This window comes from Oryctolagus cuniculus, chromosome 3, assembly GCF_964237555.1.
Source record: "Oryctolagus cuniculus chromosome 3, mOryCun1.1, whole genome shotgun sequence".
NCBI lineage: Eukaryota > Metazoa > Chordata > Mammalia > Lagomorpha > Leporidae > Oryctolagus > Oryctolagus cuniculus.
In genome coordinates, this window is record NC_091434.1 from 102,498,915 (window position 1) to 102,514,108 (window position 15,194).

The 15,194-nt window shown below is 38.3% G+C and overlaps 1 protein-coding gene across 9 annotated transcripts in view; it reads left to right on the forward strand.

Annotated features, from left to right (window-relative positions):
• The window catches only part of LRP1B (LDL receptor related protein 1B), a 2,140,503-nt gene that overhangs the window by 1,994,948 nt on the left and 130,361 nt on the right, over positions 1-15,194 (forward strand). For all 9 annotated transcript variants that reach the window (XR_007920674.2, XM_051849575.2, XM_051849574.2 and 6 more), the window contains one exon: positions 8,082-8,204. Coding sequence is in view for 8 of the 9 variants with exons in the window: in XM_051849575.2 (XP_051705535.2) it covers positions 8,082-8,204 (123 nt within the window). In the remaining variant the exon portion in view is untranslated. The remainder of the gene's footprint in view (positions 1-8,081; positions 8,205-15,194) is intronic.

Consider the following 15,194-nt stretch of genomic DNA (forward strand, 5'->3'; position numbering starts at 1 on the left):
CTTTAATTAGGTGCATATACATTTATTGTTGTCATATTTTCCTATTGAATTGATGCCTAAATCATTACATAATGCCTTATTTGTCTCTCTTTACTTTGTTTTACTGGGAGATTTTCTGCCTTTACATTCTTTCATAGTGAAGACCACATTTCTCTGTTTCTGTGTGTAGTACATCCTTAAGCAATCATCTTTTATAAGGCTGGATGGGTAGTGTCAAATTATTTGAATTTCTATTTGTTATAAGGTCTTTATTTCACTTTTATTAATAAATGAGGGCTTTGTAGGGTACAGTATTCTGGGGTGATAGTTTTTCTCTTAAGACTTGGAATATATCTTGCCATTTTCCTAGCCTACAGGATTTCTGAAGAAAAGTCAGCTGTGAGTCTAATTGGATTCCTTTGAATAATCTGGCATTTCTCTTCTGCACATTTTAGAATCTTTATGTTTTACTGTGGAGAGTTTGACTACAATGTGTCATGGTGAAGCTATTTTCTGGTCATATTTATTAGGTTTTCTATATGCTTTCTGTGCTTGGACATTCCTTTCTTTGGAATAGGGAATTTTTCTGTCATTATTTTCATACAAAGCCTTCTAACCCATTCTCTCTGCACTTTCAGGAGCTCCTAAGAACCCTAAGTTGGGTTGTTTGATAGTATTCCATAAATCCCCAACACTGTTTTTTTTTTCTAATTTTTTCTTTTTTTTTTTTTTTTTGGTCTGATTGTAAAATTTTCAGATTGTCTTCTAACTCAGATATTCTTTCTTCTGCCTCACTGAGTCTGTTGTAAAGGCTTTCCACCACATTTTTTATTTGTTCTATTGAATTCTTCATTTCCAATATTTTTATGATTTCTCTCTCCCCTTTTTTTAAGATTAATGCATTTTTTGAAAGGCAGAGCTACAGAGAGGCAGAGGCAGAGAGAGATAGAGACAGAGAGAGAGAGAGGGAGAGAGAGACAGAGACAGAGAGACAGAGAGAGAGAGACACAGAGAGAGAAAGTCTTCCATCCACTGATTTATTCCCCAGATAGCAACAATGGATGGAGCTGCTCTGATCCAAAGCCAGGAGCCAGGAGATTATTTCAGGTCTTCCATACAGCTGTAGGGACCCTAGAAATTGGGCCATCTTCCACTGCTTTCCCACACCATGGCTGAGAGCTGTATCTGAAGTGGAGCCTCTGGGACTTGAATCAGCACTCATATGGGATGCCAGCACTGCACGTGGTAGCTTTACCCACTATACCATGGTACCCCCCCCCTTGATTTTTCTTTAAAATCACAATTGCATGGAAAATTTTTCATTCATGTCAGGTACAGATTTACTTAGTTCGTGAATTTGCTTCTGATTAATTCTAAGTAATCTTATGATCAATTTTTTAAACTCTGTTTCTGGCATTTCTTCAATCTGTTTTCTTCACGTTATAATATGAAGTGTTGTGTTCTTTTGAGGATATCATGTTGTCTTCCTTATTCTTTTTTTTTTGTTTGTTTGTTTTTTGACAGGCAGAGTGGACAGAGAGAGATAGACAGAGAGAAAAGTCTTCCTTTTTGCCGTTAGTTCATCCTCCAATAGCTGCCACGGCCGGCGCACTGCGTCCGGCGCATCATGCTCATCCGAAGCTAGGAGCCAGGTGCTGCTCCTTGTCTCCCATGTGGGTGCAGGGCCCAAGCACTTGGGCCATCCTCCACTGCACTCCCTGGCCACAGCAGAGAGCTGGCCTGGAAAAGGGGCAACTGGGACAGAATCTGACCAGGACTAGAACCTGGTGTGCCAGTGCCGCAGGTGGAGGATTAGCCTATTGAGCTGCGGCGCCGGCCGTCTTCCTTATTCTTGTTTCTTGAATTGCTGTGTTTATTATTAGCCATTTGTGGAGATATTTTTCTTTTTTCCTGTGGTGGCTTTTATCTTTGGACTATTCCTCTGTGGATTAATGACATATCCACTCTTTCAGTGAATACCCAGAGGCATATGCTAGGTGCGGTCAGGATATTGGTTCAGTGATTCAGGATGAGGGGAGTGTCTAAGATGACACCAAATTTGGATATGGTAAATCTCCTCTTTTTTTTTTTTTGTTTATTACAGAGGAGAGGTTTGTTCTGCTCTGTTGGTGTATTCTCACACTCGCCTCCTCTCCTGGGTACTAGCCCCAATGGGTACAATATTCTGCACTGTCAAAAATCACACAAAGATCTGTGCAGTCCTCAGTGTGAACAGGGACCACACATGAATAACCCTTACCAGGTAATCAGAGAGCCCTGAGTATGTGGAGCCACCCACAGTGACTGTCCAAAATCCCAGTCAAACATTGCTCCCTCCCATGAAGCTATGGTGTTTTCATAGTCCCAGCACACAAGCCTCCATAGTCACGAGCACCCAGCCCCCTGTCAATTCTCCCAGCCAGACTCAGGCATCTCTTCTTGGATGGTTGCTGTGTGAGTGGACACAAGCTGGATCACCTGTTACATATGTCCAAAATGGCACCCACCCTATCTTGGCTAGTTACAGGACTCTGGTGCCAGATTGTTGGGGAGAGAGAAATGTGCCCACCCCCCTTTTCTTCCCTCTAGGTTGGCAGGTACATTGTCCCCTACTGGGCTCCAAGCTGGACTTTGCCAGGCTTTTCCAGCAGCTTTATTGCCAGTGGTTTGGGCTGCTGCAATCTGTTCTCACCTCACTCTAAAACTGGTGTGGAGGCTCTCAGCTGCTGGGGGCCTGAGTTGTGTATGTCCACACCCCCCACATAGATTTACAGTGTCCTTATAATTTGCATGGAGTTTCCTCGGGAGTTTTCTCCCTAACTCTTCCCTGATATTGCACTCTGTCACTTTTTTGTAAACTATATTCCCCTAGACTGAAGCAGTAAGTTCCCTCCCTATTCTGCTATCTTGAAAAACCCCAAGATATAATCCATAATTGTTTATTTTGGCAACAGCAAGCATTGTGGACAGTTTGATAGCAAAATCTCACTTGTAATCTAATATTCAAAGACTTTGGGATGACAATTAAATTACTCCAGCTAACAACATCCATCACTCAACTTATTCACGACCACCAGACCACCAGTGTGGCTCATTCTTCCATTGCTTCCTGTCTGAACTTGTACAATGCCACTTGACGTGTCTCCATCACAAACTAGACACTGCTACCAGGCTCATATTATTTAACTATAAGTCTGAATATGTCAGTCTTTGCTAAAGATTGCCTAACAACACAGAAACAATTTGGTCTGGAGGTCAGAGCCACAGAGAATGATTTCAATCTACTTTCCTAGCCTTACATTCTATTATTCTTTGGGTTTCAGATCCCAGCCAGACAGGGACATCATTCATATCTAAAATTATTAAGTATTTAATCTTTTTGCCTAGAAATGAACTGATAGCCTTTAATTCAATTGTTTACAAATTTTTTTCATTACCCCGCTTCTCTTTACTCATACTTCTAACTTTGCTTGAGTTGCTTTGCTGCTAACAATTAAGTTCCAATGAAATATCTTCGTTGTGAAAGATTTTGATCCTGTATGGATGTACCTTTAGGCATGACCAAATCTGGGTTTCTAGTATTTAATTTACTCCCAGGAAGTGGCTTAGATATCGGAAAACCATATTTCAAGACAGTGAGGAAAAGAAATCCCAGAATAAACACCTCTTCTATTAAATGTCACTTCCATTCATCTTGAATCTGAACACATGCACTAAAAGGAGCAGTGTGTTGGGGAATGAAAGGGAAGAAAACTACAGGTAAATAGGGCACATTTTACCAGTGAATCAGGATTTCTGGTTTACTGTAATGACTAAAACACTCCAAAGAATATGGAATGAAAAGCAGCGTAGACATTTTTAAAGGTAAAACAGATGGCCTTGAGGAAGCTTGATGCTTCTTTTGGGCTGAGCTCCCAAACTTTACTCTACTGTCTATGACAATTTTGGTAGAAAAAAATTGAGTTACACTTTTTAGTAATCATCAGCTCAAAAATTGTGTCAACTACTTATGCAAATTATAAAATATTATCATATGTGAAACCTCCTCTCAACCTAAATTAAAATGAGTACTCTAGATGCTTATTTTCTGTGATGATGCACTTGGCTAAATTTCTGTAAATCTGACGAATCTGCCAAACACTCAGATATAATTTAGACCTGTTATTGTTAATTAATATATAATTTTTGTTTTAAAATAATCTCCTGTTGATCTGAATAAAAACATGACTAAGAAACTGGAATTTTAACCCAGCCAGTCTCTTTAAATTATATATATTTTTTGTTCATACTAGTTCAAAATATGGCATCTTCATTCCAACTCAGGATATCATGGTAGCCCCATGATGCATATTTTTAAATGCAAATTTCTTATAGTGTAAGGTATAGTACATTATCACAAAACTTTTGCCATTCTATTATAATTGAATTTATATTATTCTTCTTAATAAAAACAGTGAAGAAAACCATAGTGTTATCTAATGCAATGCTTTAGGGAATGCATATTTCCTTTTAATAAGATTGATGTGCTATAAATAAGGTTTTCTAAAATAATGAGATGTCAAGAGTTCGCAAACTTCTGTTTGAGTATAATCTATTGTAAAATAGAATATACAGTGAGATTTAATCATTAAAATTTTTAATCTGAAAGAATACATCTCTCCTAAATATTCTATGGATTTCAGTTTTAAACTAAGGCAAAAGTTAGTTCATATGAAACCATCTTTTGTTTCTTTAGTACAAAAGTATATACGTATACACATATTATCTCTCCTATTGTTTTCAGAAATAGAGTTGTTAAGTGATAATATATTTTGTTGTGTATATTTTGGTAGTTGAGATAGTTTAAAAATTTAAAAGTTTTAGAGCTCATTATTACAGATGTTTGAATAATCCAAAAACAAATGTTGGATTATCAAAAGGCTCACATGATGATATTCACCTGGATGGATTCACCAAGGTCCTGCCTTTTTCAGTATCTTAGAGTTTGAAAGTCTTAAGAGATGCAAATGTAAGCTTCAATAGCTCTGCTAAATATTTTTACAGAGAATGCTACAACTAACAAGAGTAATATCAATATAGATTTTTGTCTCATCTTTTTCTGTCCAGATTCGAAGTAATCTACCCAAATTTTCCAAATCATGTTTTTCTATGATTAATTATATTAGGTCTTTAAAAATATGACTTTTTTTCTCAAATCTGTCACCAAGCTGTCTCATCTCTCTAAGTTAATGACCTTACCTTCAACTTCACAGCAATCATAAGAATTATGAAATTTTTCAACATCTGGCTACCAAATTAACAAGTCTATCTATAGCTGCGTTCATCTTAAAAGAACTTCCAGGCTAATGCTAACCCTTTTATTTTTCTGGATTTAATATCTACCATCACATAATGATTCTTAATGAATCTTTTATCTTAATTACTGTTTATCCCTCCAGTATCTTCAAATTTACCTATGGAATTATTCACAGAATCATTTAACTATGTTGAGACATCTGATTTCTCCTATAAAATCAACCAGATATGATACTTATATCTTTAGTTTCTTTAGTGCTAAGCATACACATATTGTCTTTCCTATTGCTTTTAGAGCCAGACCGTTGTAAATGATAATATGTTTTGTTGCATATGTTATCAACTCAACTCCTCCTCTCTTCCTTCCTTTTATGACCAGACTTGCGGAAAGAGATGTTGACATCCTCCATCACATCTTCTTCATCTTATTCAACAGCCAACTGCAGTCATTTCACTAAACCCAACACCAAATTGTAAACCTACACTCCCAGCAATATTTGAATACACTAACATTCTTACTCAAACACTTTTGTCATGCACTGTCTGATACTCATATTCTATGTATTTCTCCTACCACTCTGGTTAATTTTTCTCAGTCTCTTGTAGACTCTGCTATATCTAATCTTTTTAATCTAATGCTGATTTCTATTGTGTTCTCTCCTAAATTTCAACAATAACTAATCTGTTCATTAGCAGAAAACACATTTACAGCTCAGAAACATATCCTAAGTTTCAGACATATTCATCCACTAGCCTGTTAGACATTGCTACATGGTTGTCTGCAGTGCCTTAAATGCACTGTCATTACTTATCCTAAGCTTGCCCTTCCTACTGTGTTCCTTTATTTATTAAACATTAACATCCAATGCATTTTCAAATAAACCACAAGTTGTGTACCATGTTTGACAGCTCACTCTCCATTACTGCTCTTCTTTGTTTCGTCATCAGATCCAGTGGATTTTTACCTTCTGAAGAGCTCTAAAATATAGCTCTTCCAAATCAATTTGCTATCAGTTCTTTTCTGGATTCTCAAAAACGCCTCTTAAAATTGATTACTTTCCTCCAGTCTTGGCTTTACTCTGTCTTCATTTCCAAGTACTCCATATACCGTATAGTGTTTCCATTATAAAATCCACATCTGAATCTATCTTTTCTTAGGAAAAATCTTTGCTATTGGAAGTGAGTTACTTTTAAAGATTTGTGGGGCAAGTCAGAACTCAGAGCAAGAAGAGTTATTTGACTTTCAGAAGCTTAGGTTCATTATTCCCTTTGAAGTATATTCACCAAATGAATGACTACTCTTTCTAGGAATACTCTAGACTTGCAAGGATGACCACTATCATTCCCCAACTCTTAGAAAAAGTCACAGATCCGTGCCCCCTCTAAGAGGGCACCAAAAGTGTTAGGAAAAAGAAGCTCAGAATAGAGAGCAGGCAATATATAAATCTACAGCCAGACCAAATTTATTCAAAGAAAATAAATTCACAGAGGTGGGTGACCACCTGCCGGCGTGCACATTGATGGAACTTGTAGCAGAAGGCTAGACCCCAGGGACCACACCTTTTTATATTTATGAGGGGCTAGGGATGAAAGTGGGGGTAAGGGGAGCCAGCCAAGGTTAATTCCTGGAACTTGTCTTTCAGGTGTCCATGCTAGGCCTTGGGAACCTGGGAAAGAATTGGGGGTGTAAAGGCAATAGAATATGAGACCCAATTGAGATGCAAGGGCAAGTAATAAATTCCAATGCTTATCTCTTTTGGGCAATGAGCGAGAATGGCTAAGGCTTATGTCTTTGTTCCATCAAACCCCATGTCCTAATAAACATATCCATCTTTAAGTATATTAGTACCATTCATCAGCCAGATGTAGCCAATGCAAGATCCATGTTTCTTATTTTACAGATGAAGTTTAAGTAGATAGTGTATTACTTTCAGAAAAGTCTTATTTATCTTAATTCTAAATATCAATCTTTGTGCTGTTTTCCCTGCTTGCAAATATGACTTTATAACTCACTTCAACCACACTTCTTTTATAACAAGTGAAAAATCTGAGTTTAAGAGAAATTAATGGGATTATTCAAAGCAAGATGAGAACCCACAGTTTCTAACTTCCTAGTCATTTCAGTCTCCATTATATCTTGCTATATCTCTAGGCATATAAGCCAAATTTATTACTTCGTTGAGCCTATTGCATATAGTGAATATACTTACAAATTTTACATACTATTATTACTATATCCTTGATACTTTTCACTATGTGAAAAGAAAGGTATAGTTAGAAAAATTATTCTTGTACAATTCTAAAAGAAAAACCAGAATGTTGTCTGGTATGATTAAAAATCTTATTACAGTGATGAAATTGTTTCTCTGGTTGATTATTCTGTTTGATTCAGTTTATCAGTATTCCAGATGTAGCTGAGTTATCTAATAATGCTGTCTTTTCTATCTAGAACAATGAAATTTTAATAACAAAAAACAAAATCAATGCTTTTAAAAGTGTAAATTTCTTCAAACTCAGTAGCATAGAATTACATGCAATGGAAGATAGTTTACATTTTAAAAGCTTTCTTCTGCTACCATATCGTTTTTCCTAAAGAAAGTATGACATATGTGAGGATAATACCAAAATTCTTTGAAAAGTAAACCATGAATATCTTTTAGAAATGCATTGGATATTACTTGTCCTTAGCGTTATGCAGGACACACACACCACAAAAAAGGAAGCAAGAAAAAGATTAAAGGAATATATGCTCTGTTGGCCAGCACCAGTGGTACTAACTCTCTGTATTTTTTTGTTTTAATATAAAGGTGGAAATATATGTAGAGCAGATGAGTTCCTTTGCAACAATTCCCTTTGCAAACTGCATTTCTGGGTGTGTGATGGAGAAGACGACTGCGGAGACAACTCTGATGAAGCCCCTGATATGTGTGGTATGGCATTTACATGGCTCTACGATACACTCTCACCTCCTGATCTGATGCACTGGCATGAGTCAATGAAGTGGTGTGGTGAAACACACACTTTTCTTTTGTGGGGTTAGGTAGATAAAGTACAACCACAGATACTGCTTTCTTCAGTTAATAAAGAGATTACCCTATACAAAGTTCATGAATTTACAGAATACCCTCCTAAGTCCAAACTTGCACTTATCAACATTATGAAAAAGATAGACTGTGATCTATTTGGAAGGATTTAGAGTAGCTGACCTTTTTGATTGAGTGAAGTTCATGTAAGAATTTTGGCTTCATACCAAATTAGTGTTTTAAGTTAAAAAAAATTCTTATTTTTTGCCAGATAAGTAAATGGAAGAAGGTAGGAGTAATAAAATCCCATAGGCTTATAAGTTACTCAATATGAAAGTTGCTCAGCGACAGGATACACAATCTTCCTAGGCTTCAAAATGTCCATGGAAAAATGGAATTAAAAATAAGTTTGGGGGGCCGGCGCCGTGGCTCAATAGGCTAATCCTCCACCTTGCGGCGCCGGCACACCGGGTTCTAGTCCCGGTTGGGGCGCCGGATTCTGTCCCGGTTGCCCCTCTTCCAGGCCAGCTCTCTGCTATGGCCAGGGAGTGCAGTGGAGGATGGCCCAGGTGCTTGGGCCCTGCACCCCATGGGAGACCAGGAAAAAGCACCTGGATCCTGGCTCCTGCCATCGGATCAGCGCGGTGCGCCGGCTGCAGCGGCGGCCATTGGAGGGTGAACCAATGGCAAAGGAAGACCTTTCTCTCTGTCTCTCTCTCTCACTGTCCACTCTGCCTGTAAAAAAAAAAAAAAAAATAAGTTTGGGAATATGTTGTAGTATAGTAGGTTAAGCCATCCTGTGGGATGCCAGCTTGCCATACTAGAATGCATTGATTAGCATCCCACCTCTGCTTTTGATCCTGCTCCCTGCTAATACACACTCTGAAGAAAGTGGGTGGTTGTGGCCCAAGTACATGAATTCCTGTCATACATATCGGAGACACTTACTGGTTTCGTGGCTTGGGCCTGTCATAGCTCTAACTGTTGCAGGCATTTGAGAAGTGGACCAATGGATGGAAGGTTCTCTCTGCAAGGTGTTGGGAACGTAACAAATCTTCCCTGGCAGACGAATCAATTAATTCACAAGCTTTTATTGGGATTCTGCTCCCAGGCGAGGTTCCCAGTCCCAACAGAGCAGGGACCAGGGAAGTCACACATCAGAGATTGGGAGGGCTCTTTTATAGATACAGGGTGTGGGGGTTAAAGGTCAAGGCAGGTCTGATCCTCATTGGTTGACCTTTAAGCATCCGTGGGGACCTTGACAAGGACTTTTCTTCCCTGGAAGTACAGGTAGGGACTTCTCCATTCCCAGAAGTATAGGCCTTCCCTCCTTGCGGACCCCAAAGCTACCACTCTCTCTCTCTCTATTAATCTGCCTTTAAATTAAAATAAAAAATAAGATAAACCAATAAAAATGAGAAATTTGTTTTGGTCCCAAAGTTTTGAAATCCATGCATAGTTTTTTTTTTTAAATAATATGCATATTCATGAATTTTTGAAGACTCCCTATACATAGATTTTTCCCCACAGATGTAAAAGAACTGAAATGAGGAGTTATTTAATATTTAAACAACAAAACCTAAAAAAATGGCTTTTTATCAAAATTCAAGTTACTCTTGACTGATTTTTTCAGTTGTTTCCTTATATAAGCAACAAATATAAATGTCCAATTTGAGATAACTGAAACACAGGTTTTTTTGTATCTTTTATGAGCTTTTGTGGTCCTTTTGATCATTTTTCATCTAATTTCTACATGAAAACTTCATCTTTAACTTAAAGGGTGATATTACCACTTTAGATAGAATGAAATAACATACTGAATTAAAGAAAATCTAGCCGGCGCCGTGGCTCAATAGGCTAATCCTCCACCTTGCGGCGCCGGCACACCGGGTTCTAGTCCCGGTTGGGGCGCCGGATTCTGTCCCGGTTGCCCCTCTTCCAGGCCAGCTCTCTGCTATGGCCAGGGAGTGCAGTGGAGGATGGCCCAGGTGCTTGGGCCCTGCACCCCATGAGAGACCAGGAAAAGCACCTGGATCCTGGCTCCTGCCATCGGATCAGCGCGGTGCGCCGGCTGCAGCGGCGGCCATTGGAGGGTGAGCCAACGGCAAAGGAAGACCTTTCTCTCTCTGTCTCTCTCTCTCACTGTCCACTCTGCCTGTCAAAAATAAAAAAATAAAAAAAAAAAGAAAATCTAGTATGGGTCTTGTATTTCAGTTCCTTATTCTGGGGCTGGTGTTGTGGCATAGTGGGTGAGCCTGCTTTCTGTGACCCCAGTGCTCCATATGGCTGCCGGTTCAAATCCTAGCAGTTCCACTTCTGATCCAGCTCCCTACTCATATGCTTCAGAGGAAGCTGATGATGACACAAGTGCTTGGGCCCTGCCATCCATATGTTAGATCTGGATGAATCTCTTGGCTCCTGGCTTTAGCCAGGCCTAGCCCTGGACTTTGTGGCCATTTGCTGCATGAACTAGCAGGTGGAAGATATCTCTCTCTCTCTCTCTCTCTCTCTGTCTCTCTGTCTCTTACTCTCTCTGACTCTTTAGTAGATAAATCTTTAAATTCTCTATTCAATTTGGTGTTTCAGATAAAAGCAGTGTATTCTTATAGATGATGATATTTAACTGTTGATGTTGTTGAAAAAATATGAAACAAGCAGATAGCTTTATTTTTAAATGGGTTTAAAGCTTAAATGACAAAGCCTTTGCAAATGTTTGTCTATAGGTACAACTGATGTAAACAAGTTTCCGCTTAATTTTTCTTTAACTAATCTGAAAAATAGACTTTAGAAGATCATCAGGTATTACTATTTTCGAGTCATATAAAAATATGATAAAATAAAATAAAACTTTTAAACAAGGGAGAAAGAGATAAGATGAACTCTGCCTGAGGGGAAATTCATGGATCTGTAGTTCTTAAGAATCTAGAAGAAAAAGCAACATGGGCGAAGTCAATAGCAAGGAAAAATTATTCATTCATTCAGTAAATATTTGTTATGCTAGAGGCTATAAAAAGTTTGGTGTTATAATGAAAGAAACAAACATGTACTCTAACTTACAGAACTTAAATCTAATGGAAGATGGATATTAATAATCACAAAAATGTATCATTACAAACGATGATACATGCTAGAAAAAAAGCGTCAAACAAGGGATTCTGTTCAATTGTAGAATGTAATAATGTTTGAGTCTGAGAGATAGCTGCCAACCTGGTTGAAAAAAAAAAGAAGCTGGGAGTGTTACATAATGCTGTAGACTAAGTAAGGGCCCTTGACAGGGCAATCAAAGCCTGCTGGAGGAACTGCAAAATGTATATTGCTGAGGTGTACAGAACAGGGCAGAAACTGGTTTAGGATAAAAGAAAAGAAGCGGCAGAGATATGTGGGAACACGTGGGCCTCAGTGCGGATTTTTATATTTAGCTGGAATACATTTGAAAAGAGTCATCCTACTGTCAGGAAGGGGAATCCCAAATTGTGTTGTGGTTATTGAGAGCCTTGATTGGGCTTGGAAAGACCCCTCAACTAGACCCAGCTCAGGTACTTGTCTTCCTGCATGTAAAAAAAAAAATACAGAAGATGTTGATAGCAGTGAGCAGAAAAGTTTTTACTTAAAGACAAAAGTATAGTACACATAGATATGAAAGGGACAACCTCAAGAGAGAGAATTACCTCACTCAGGCTGGGTCATCCTTTTTTATAGGGGATGGAGTAGTGCTTGGGTCAGGATCTGATTGAATATCCCTAGGAGGCAGACTTTAGTGTTGGGCAGCAGCCCACAGGGTGCTACCTGATAAGGTGTCAGGACATCTGGAGGTTCAGCTGAATGACGAGGCGTGGGTTTGCTGAGTCCTCAGCTGTGTCAAATCAGCATGGAAGGTGATGGTATCTGAGTAGTGCACATGGTTGGAGTGTGACAGCCCTTGGCTCCTTGTCCTTCACTCACTGCTGCCTACCCCACATCCATCCCTCCATATCTGTGGGTTCGGCTTTTACTGATTCGAACAACCAGGGATTAAATACAATGCAGGGGCCAACGCTGTGACATAACTTGTTTGAGTCCTGGCTGCTCCATTTCTGATCCAGCTCCTTGCAGATGTGCCAGGGAAGACAACAGAAAACGGCCCAAGTACTTAGACCCCTGCACTCACACGGGAGACCTGGGAAAAGATGCTGGCTCTTGACTTCGGATCAATCCAGCTCCAGTCATTTTGGCCATTTGGGGACGAAGCAGCAGATGAAAGTGTTCTCTCTCTCTCTCTCTCTCTCTCTCTCTCTCTCTCTCTTAGATTAAGGTATGATGGCAAAATATAGACAGATTTGAAGGTGATGTAAAATACCAAATAAATGGGACTGAATAATATGGATTGAATTTAGAAGCTGAATGGAAAAGAAACATAAAAAGAGACACAATTTTGTATGTGAAAATAATAAGACCAGTTTATAATGAATTTGAGGAGACATTAAAACACAGATTTCAAGTAATCATTAGGTGTTTGCTTCTTGAGCTTAAGGGAAAGAGTTGGTCTACTGATATTTTTTTAAAATTTTCTATTAATATAAAGAGAACAGATTTCATGTATTTCATAGGTGCAGTTCTAAGAAGGTAACTATACTTGATAATCTGCATAAAACATACTATTAAATACCTTGGGAGTTTAAGATTATGGTGAGTGTTGGTAAAGTACAGATCCAAAAGTGGTTTAGGAAAGATACCAAACATCTAAAGGAATGCCAGAGAGACTCAAATTAATGATGGCAAAGGATTAATGATTTTTTAAAATTTTATTTGAAAGGCATAGTTACAGATAGAGGCATAGAATCTTCCATCTGCTGACTCACTCCCCAAAAAGCTGAAACAGCCAGAGCTGGGCTGATCCAGAGCCAGGAGCCAGGCACTTCATGGTCTCCCACGCAGGTGCAGGGGCCCCAGCACTTGGGCCATCTCTATTGCTTTTCTAGGCCATAGCAGAGAGCTGTATTGAAAGTAGAGTGCCCAGGTCTCCAACTGGCACCCATATGGGATACACACATTGCAGACAACAGTTTTACATGCTACACCACAATACTGGCCCTAAGGAGTAATGAATTTTTTTAGAAAGATTTATTAATTTATTTGAAAGGCAGAGTTACAGAGAGGCAGAGGCAGAGAGAGAGAGAAAGAGAGGTCATTGGTTCACTCTCACTCTCCAGATGGCTGCAGTGGCCAAAGCTGGGCAGATCAGATGCCAAGAGCCGGAAGCTTCTCTGGGTCTCCCATTTAAGTGCAGCAGCCCAAGGACTCCAGCCATCTTGTACTGCTTTCCCAGGCCATAGAAGAGAGCTGAATCACAAGTGGAGCAGCTGGGACTTGAACCAATACCCATATAGGATGCTGGTGCTGCAGGTGGTAGCTTTACCCACTATGCCACAGGGCCAGCCCCAGGAATATTTTATAAAAATACCGTGTCATCAGAGACATGTGGGATAGAATGTTTCAAGAAAGCTTAGATGACTTCTGAGCAAGTAGAGGAAAATGAATTCCAGAGCAGGCTAATAAATTATTTTAGATTAATTTATCTGCTGTCTCTATTATTAAAAATATTGAAATCAGTTGATTAACTATATGGGTAGATACATGAAGATATGAAATCTTTTAAAAATGTTTATAGATTTTCCACTTTTTTATTTTCTACATTTCTATAGAGTAGGAAGCATGATCATGTATAGTAGACATTTGTTTAAAGAGTTTTGGGAAACATGCAAATTTGAATCATGAATTCATTAGAATGTAGACTTCTGTGGTTAAAGTTATTATATACGTGTGTGTGTGTGTGTGTGTGTGTGTCCATGTTCCAAGTAGCAATCACAACTATTCATACTTAATGGTTTTCGTTGACTACATAGTTTGATCATCTACACCATTCCTGGACTTCCCAGATGCAGGTATTTAGAAAACAGATGCTTTCATTCATTTAAGTTTAGGGTTTTTAAGATAAATTAAAATTAGAAAATAGAGAAAATTCAGATAATTGAGAAGAAAGTGAGTTTCTGAAAGACCATTTAGAATAATTTCCAGCATATTATACATTGTCAATAAATACTAATATGAAGGCCATTAAAGACAAAAAAGACATTGGTGAATTGGAAAATGATAGATAAGTCATCACACTACAATTTCAGGTGAAACTGAAAAGGGAAGAGCCAAAATATATACAGAAACTGCCAATATAAAAAATCTTGAAATATAGATTGAGTCAGAATTTGAGTTATTCACATTAGTGGTTATATAAGTGAAGCAATTGTAGTAAATAAAAAAAATTCAGACTGAGACTATGTATTAGTTTATGTTCTTATCTATATTTAACAGAAATTGCCCTGTTTGAATCAAAAGAAGACTTTTGAATCCACCAATATTTGTAGCCTTTCACAATAATGGTTGCCTAAGAAATTAGAGTGAAAAAACACTGAGTATAAGAGACTCAAGGAGCAAAGAACCAGTTATTGGTTGGTGTGCTTTTATGAAAGCTGTAGTCATCTCGGACTTTGGAATGAATTTGAATGCAGAGAGAAGTAGGACAGAAGGTGTTCCAGACTTTAGTGAACTGGAGATGAAGTAATATGTATAATGTTTATCATAAAATCACAATGAAATAAAGGTATAATGAGATGTCCAGTCTATAAAATAATATTATTATATAGAAAGAATATCACTCTATAACATATAATGAAAAATTTATCTATTGTGATGGACAGAAGGGAATAAGCTTGTGAACAGTGTCAATAGGACTTGGGTACAGAGTTGATGATCAGTTAGAAGAAGGAGTTTAGAATAATCCCAGACTTCTAGTTATAATGTGCCACTAGCTGAACTGTAGAAAGAAGACAACACACAAGCTGGGGAGAAGGGGGCCAATTGAAA